Source organism: Carassius carassius, chromosome 37 (assembly GCF_963082965.1).
Source record: "Carassius carassius chromosome 37, fCarCar2.1, whole genome shotgun sequence".
Taxonomy (NCBI): Eukaryota; Metazoa; Chordata; class Actinopteri; order Cypriniformes; family Cyprinidae; genus Carassius; species Carassius carassius.
This window is the reverse complement of record NC_081791.1, coordinates 27785852-27793351: the sequence shown is the minus strand read 5'-3', so window position 1 is coordinate 27793351 and position 7500 is coordinate 27785852. Positions and strand designations below refer to the sequence as shown.

At 33.6% G+C, this 7500-nt stretch overlaps 1 protein-coding gene across 1 annotated transcript in view; it reads right to left on the bottom strand.

The window, feature by feature from the left end:
* Positions 1-7500, bottom strand: part of LOC132118566 (collagen alpha-1(XXIV) chain-like) — a 96068-nt gene that overhangs the window by 36205 nt on the left and 52363 nt on the right. Inside the window, exons 25-28 of the mRNA XM_059528508.1 lie at positions 4331-4384; positions 4096-4149; positions 3753-3806; positions 3600-3653 (exon numbers count right to left, since the gene is read on the bottom strand). Coding sequence (XP_059384491.1) covers positions 3600-3653; positions 3753-3806; positions 4096-4149; positions 4331-4384 — 216 coding nt within the window. The remainder of the gene's footprint in view (positions 1-3599; positions 3654-3752; positions 3807-4095; positions 4150-4330; positions 4385-7500) is intronic.

Genomic DNA, 7500 nt, shown 5'->3' with positions numbered 1-7500 from the left:
TGATGTTTATAAGTTAGCATTGTTCTTGTGAACTAAAACTAATAAAAATATTTTTTATTAATTGACAAAGTAAAATAAATCGGAAAAAATTAAATATAAATATGAATTAAATGCTAAACATATATCGTCAAAATGTAGAGTAACTTAAACTGTTGCACAGGCAACTAATTTTTGAAAATTACAACTTAAGTGTATTATTAAACATAACATCAAAACTTACAGCAACGTTAAAAAAAAAAACGTAAAAAAACGTTGCATTGGCAACTAACTAAATGAAGTTAAAGAACCAATATTACTAAAATAAAATCAAATATAAATAGTTAAAGAAAAATAGTAAAAAATTACATAAGCACAAAGCAACATTACTAAAACTTCAACTAAACTAAAATTGCTAAAATTCAACTTAAATTAATTTAGGTTAAAAATATTGAAAAACCAATAAAAACGACTAAAGCACAAAATGACGTGATACAGTTACTAAAACAAAAATGCTAAATAAATCTAAAAAGCTATTTTTACATTTTAACAACAACATTTTATAACAATTATTAACATGACATTACACTAAAATCAAAATGAAAACTAATTTTCAATACAATACAATGGTACATAAATAATATACCTACAATAGTATACATACCTTACAAATACTACATATCATTATACGATTCAGTTTAATCTATATTTTTCAATATTGGATGATTTATACGTATATGGGATTGTAAAAGGGATTTTTATAACAGCATATCTCTTATTTTGTCCACAATCTTGGACAAAATAAGCTTCTTGCAATGCATTCTCAAATAAAATGCAATGCTGCCTTAGTATAAACTCATAATAAGGGATCTTAAAAGGCACTACAGTGTATTCAGCAGCCACTGTATTTGGAACAGGCTTTTAACGGTCTATACAGGTGCATACTGAGTTTTAAAGCAGAAGCACAGAGCCAGAGAGTCTCGTCTGTTGACTTTGGGTTCATGAACGGAGACTCTCGACGCTCTGTTCAGGATGTGTAAGCGATCTGTCTGTCATGTTTTCACAAGGGGGTTTAAAGTCTCCTGTTCTCACGATCATTAAAATCAGATCTGCACTGTTTTATATAAACAGAACGGAGGGGAACGTTCTCTTAATTGCAGAGTTTGGCGTGAAGCTCAAACCTCTTTTCATCAGACTTCATCCTGTGTCATTAGGACTCACGTCAAACATACTCTTTCTCTCTGTCATTTATTACATTAGTCAAGCTTTCCTGCAAGCATTTACCCTCACGGTGACCTGTTATTAATTAAACCAGCTGTTTCTGCTACTGTACTTTTAAAACAGTTACTTTTAGTTACATGCATTAAACACATTAAATGCTCAAAAAAAGTTATTCTTCCAGCTTAATCCAAATATAATGTAAAAATACAAATAATATAGATTAAAAACGAAATAAACTCAAACTAAAAACTTAGATACACTGAAAACAAATGTGGTAACACCAAGTAACACATTGAATTAAATGTGTTATGTCTTGGATTCAGTACAAATCGTTTCTCAAATAAGTGTGAAATAAAGACGGTCAGTGGTGACTGTCATATTTGTTTTGACCACTCGGGGTCCCTGTGGTTTATCTAGAAACACCATTCACTTAGTCAGGAAAAAACAAAAAATCAACACTACAAACATCTAGCCTTAAAGTGCCTCAATTATAGATTTGTGAAAATTATCTTTCATGCAGTGTGTAACACAGATCTCTAAATGAATGAAAACATCCCGCAAAGTTTTAAATCTGAAAGTGTATTCTTCAAAAGTAAGAGTCGGCTCTGAATACTTGAAACGAGTCATTTTTAAAACAAATCCCGAGCCGTTTCATGTTGGCATCAAGATGAAACACTAGCACTTTGCCCGCACACTTGCTAGTCTTTTGGTTTGAATGAAAATACAAATTCATTCTTTGCCACTAGGTGGCGCTTTTGGAGCAGTAAAACAACAGTTTCCCTGGTAAAACCGTAAACTAAGCAGCACTACATTCACAAACACTGCTTTATCGGGCATTACCTTTTATTAAAAATAAAAGCATATTATAAGAAAATAAAAGTGTTTTTTGAGCTTGCATGCATGTCAACCTGTTGTTGGGGAATCCAAAAAAAAATTAACCTTTAATTACCCATAATGTGGGCACTTTACGCATTTTTAGGATCATTAAGAAATTTTTTTTCTTGCACTGTGAAATTATTTTCAATAATGAATTGTTATAAAAATATAGCTACAAAAAAGGGTGCTCTACGTAAGTTTTTGACTCTACGGATAAAAATTATTATTATTTTTTTATAATAAATCCATATTATTTTTGTAGAAATGAAAAAAATATGCTAAGTTAACATGTTTATCTGAAAAACAATGCTACCGTCAGTTATTCTTTTTGAAAATGTGCATTCAGAGTCGAATGTCTGTCTCTATTTTGGTCTGTGTGACTCCGCCCACTGCCAGTTTAACCAATAGTAAAAGATGCTGAATTTTCTTTACATCAAAAAATAAATATTAAATGATCATTTCTGTTGAAATACCTAGTTATTTCTTGGTAACAATCTCCCAAATGAACTTATATTCTACTGTCAATCAAAGGTTTCTAATGGTCAACCGATATGTGTTTTTTGACAGCTGATGCCGATATCTTGGAAAGCAGGGGGCCGATAGCCGATATAAAGCCGATATGATTGAAAAAAAATATATTATTTTTAATATTTTTAAGAAATTTGAAATCATTTGGCAATGGATTAAAACATAAATGTGTAAAATAAACATACTTATACTTTAGATGACAAGATATACTGGGAAGTTTGTGTGCAATGGGAATAATATTTGTCAAATAAAGCCTCATTTTACATACAGCACACAGTGAAAATGAAATGAATATGACACTGGGCAAACGCATAAACGCAGTATAATTTGAAATCACGAGTTTAAAGTTTAAAGCATTCAATTCACACGGACTGACCGTCACACAGAAAACACTTGATCGTGCCGGATAAATACACACACTTCACAAGATCTCACAGCTGGATTCGACTAAGTTTGCAGGGTTTTCGAAATCAAATATTCATTAGTCATTTAAAGATTTGTTAAAATTATATAAATGCGTATTTGCTTAAAGCAGACGGCAAACAAGAAAGCATTATAATGTTTGGCTTTCTGTTATTAATCTGCATTATATAAAAGCAATCGTTATAATACTTTCTGTATACATTAATCCCTTGTCGACCCATTCTGCCTGATTATTAGACAGTCTTCTATTCGTATTAGAAAGAACTATTAACGTCGATGACGAACAAGAGAGAGAGTGTGAGCACTGTGTGCGCTCAGGCACTGCCGCTCTCAGCTCGCCGTCAAAATAAAAGTCCCACCTCGAACACATTGACCAAGCAGAAAAATGTATCGGCCGATGCCGATATTTGAAAAATGCCAAATATCGGCCGATATATCGATATATTGGTCGACCACTAAAGGTTTCCACCAATCGAATCTCTCTACTCCAGTTCAGATTCCAGTTTGCTTTGTTCTATCCGCTTTGACATCATTAGCTAAACAAAAAATACAATTTCTTTCACTAATCATCTTACCCTTCTTCCTTTCGGCCCGGAAATGCCTGCTGCTCCTCTCGGCCCTTGTGGACCCTTGAGACAAAGTAAAATGTCAGCTAAGTGGAAAGTTACTCCTAATCTTTCACTCCAAAATTTGTGTTTCAAACCGCAGAGGATCATGGGTAAACATACTGGTGGACCTTGCGGGCCAAAATCCCCAGGACCTCCTGGAAGACCCGGGTACCCCTTAAATAGACAAAGAGACACACGGTTAACACCATAAACCCAATAACCAGTGACCCAACTAACTAGTGCACATATTCAGATTGGACTAACTGAGTTTTATAAATGATTTATACAGAAATATATTCTAAATGTGTTTTCAAATATTTTACACATGTTTTGCATCACAAAACAATTTACATACAAGAAACGATTCGTTCTGCTGGTCTTACATGAATAATCAGTAAAAAGATCATTTTTTGCAGTGCAATGCATTTTAATGTATGTTTGCTAATGTGAAATAAGTTCTTACTGTTGAACCTTTCTCTCCTGGAGGACCCAAAGGACCAGGAGGACCTCGATCACCCTGAAAAATAAATAACAACACAAACATAATCACATTTTCAGATCTATTTCAATCTAAAATCAGGTTTCGCTGAACACGGTCAGGTTTAATAAAGAGATTTTTAACCAGAAATTAAGTAACAGAATAAATGTGGATCATGACGCTTGTGTGATTTAAGATACAGACCCTGTCTTAGTTTTACCTTTTCTCCAGGTTGTCCGATCACTCCGGTTATTCCTATCAGTCCCGCCGGACCCTGAACAACACAGAACAAGAGCTGGTTAAACACACACACACACACACACACACACACACACCTGCATTCCTCATGTCACATTTTGGAAAGTGTTCAGACATGAACTGAATAATTAGTTTACAAGAGTAAATGGATGTGTGAGTGAATATAATATAATATAATATAATATAACGCACTGTATTCTAATTCTTATGACAGATTTGGGTATTGACTATATTGAGTCTTTAACACTTCTCATAGCCATAAATTCACATAAAAAAAAAAAGCATTGTAAACGATGACATTAAAAAAGTAACGGCACATCTAAAGATGCCATTTTGTAATTAAATACAAGTGCAACTGAGATTTGCATCATATGACTGGAAATTATGAGTCTGATGGATGAATGTCATGATGCTTATATAGTATTTTTTGCCATTTTTGGAGAGTGATATTTTAAATGAACTGAACGGAAGAAAGTTAATGATAACTAAATTCTCATTTTGGGGTGAACTGTCTCTTTAAGACCGTCCTGCATTTTCACACACTGACTGTAATGATCTGTAATGATTCCACAGCTAACATGCTAAACTGCTCACATCCATCTCGTTGTTAACAGATCGATGTATTATGACAGCAAGGATTAAATAAAGCTCTGTTTCCAGTGGCGCACTAAACACAATGAACTCAATGTGCATTTACTGTACACTCCCAGAACTCATAAATCATCACAGACGTGGAACATCACACTCCTGTACAGGATTTTCCATCGCTTCCATGTAAGTTGGTACAGTACAAGTACGTTTTTGGGATGATTCCCAGCATGCACCTTCTGCCCAGGGGAAATTTCCAAAGCATTCAATGTCCCTCTGACAGTTAATTTCTCACAGAACTATCATTACATCAGATATCTTTGGCTTGTCTGACTAAAGCTCCTAAAAAATTGTCCATGTCAATGTTTCATGTAAGTCATTCCCCATGTTTAAATTCTAAAACAAAGAACATTATTGTAAGGTATGGAGGCAAAGTGTTAATACATTGCTGAAGATTAATTAATAACATCATTAAATTTTTTACATATACGTGTATTTAAAAATACAGTAAAATAGTAGAAAATTATGAAATATTATTACAATTTAAAATAACCGTTTTCTATTTGAATATATTGTAAAATATAATAGATTTTTGTGATGCAAAGCTGAATTTTCATCAGCCATTAAACATAAAAGTCTTCATAGCCACATTCTACTACTATAGTTTTTTCTGCATCATATTTCGGTGGAAATCTATGTTTTTTTAATCAACAAAGTTGAAAAGAGCAGCATTTAATTGAATCTTTTGTATAATTATACGTCTTTACTGTCACTTTTGATCAATTAAATGCATTCTTGCTGAATAAATGTATTAATTTCTTAAAAAAAAAAACTTTTTAACTGTGGTATCTGGTTCATTGTTTATTTACAGTATATATTTATGAGCATATATATCATTTTTAGCACAGCAATCTCCCAAATCTCCTCTAGAATTACAAAATATAAGAAAATGTAGAAAATGTCTCAAACTGTGATCAAATTTGCAAGTATGTCAAAATCGGCAATCAAAAGCTAATTTCTCATGAAACTCCTCCAAGATTAAATGATCTGAGCTCCTGTCTGAATTCATTTTTATATATATCTATACATCCGAGACCGAGAATATGTAGAGATTACATAAGAACTGGATTCTGGAGAGCCAATAAATAAAATAATTAGCTTTCTGAAAGCATGCCAGACATCACAAATGTTCTTCGGGAGATACACAAAGTGCACTTTGGGATTGACGAGGCTCTCCATATTTTCCTGGAAAAGCCAAGCGACAGCCAGTAGTAGATTAATCTGCTGTAACAGTCACTACATCAAAATGTGTCATGCGAACCTCAAAGTTTGGATAATCTGCAGCTAAAACACTCAAGACACGTCAAAAGCCATATAAAATCACCTACATCATCCGCAGCTACTTTTCGATTACAACCGAAACTATTTTGTTACTGTGAGTCCTCAGAAGAAATGCTTGCTGAATGATTTTAGCTTTAAATCAATTCTAACACTAACTGAAATCCATGTTCCGCTGCCGTCTAGGGGATGAAGATGAAGCTACAAGAATTGAACGCAATTCCAGTTTGCATCATACTTAAAAAATACATCACAAAATAGAAAGACATTAAAAATGTTATAGAAGTTTAAATTTACTGTGAAGAAATTGTAGTGTATTTTTATTTTGATATAAAATAAATATTTTAATAAATAATTTGAAACCTATAAGATTAAAGCCATATGTCTAATAAATTATGTTCCAAATTTGAAGTTGGTATTCCGAAAATGTAGGTTCCTGTGAGAAAAACAGCCACCAGGTGAAACCCAAATAAGGTTGAGAACTTCAGTAACTAATCTGCAGATTTAATCAGTTTTCCGCTCCGTCTTGATCTCGTCCTGTTCATTTGGAAAGTGGTGTCATGCGTTCATTAAAGACCTAGTGTTCTCCAGATTGCTGTTCTCGAAATGGGGCCATCGGCGCTCCTGCACAGATTTTCTGTGGCTGATCTCTAGCGTCATACATGCGTGCTCACACACTATGGACGAACACGAACCAGAATCTAAATATTATGACTGAACTCATCACAGAAATACAGCGCACATGTTTTCTGTGTTGTATCTTAAGCAAATCTTCCTCACACGAATACAGACGCCATCTCGTCTTACCATCGGAAGATGGAGTGAACCCACGGGTTAACATTTTTCCAAGGGCAATCACTGCATGTGTCCTAAATCTCTCTGAAGAAGTTCAAGAGAGCAAGGAAGTTCTCATGAAAACCATTAAAAGGCTTTTTTTTTTAAAGCTCTGTTTTTTTCACACAGCATTAGATCCTCAAAATATGTCTCTGATTTTACGAGAGCATAAACAAACACACAATGGGAAAACAAACACGCTTGCTCAATGAAACTGTGAAACGGAAAACTGCCAGTAATTTAACAAAAAACATCATAACTAAGAGTTCAATCAGCATAACATTTTTTTTTTACTAAAACATGGATGGATGGATGGATGGACTGATGGAGGGATGGATACTGTAGATAGACAAACAGAAGGATGGTTGGAAT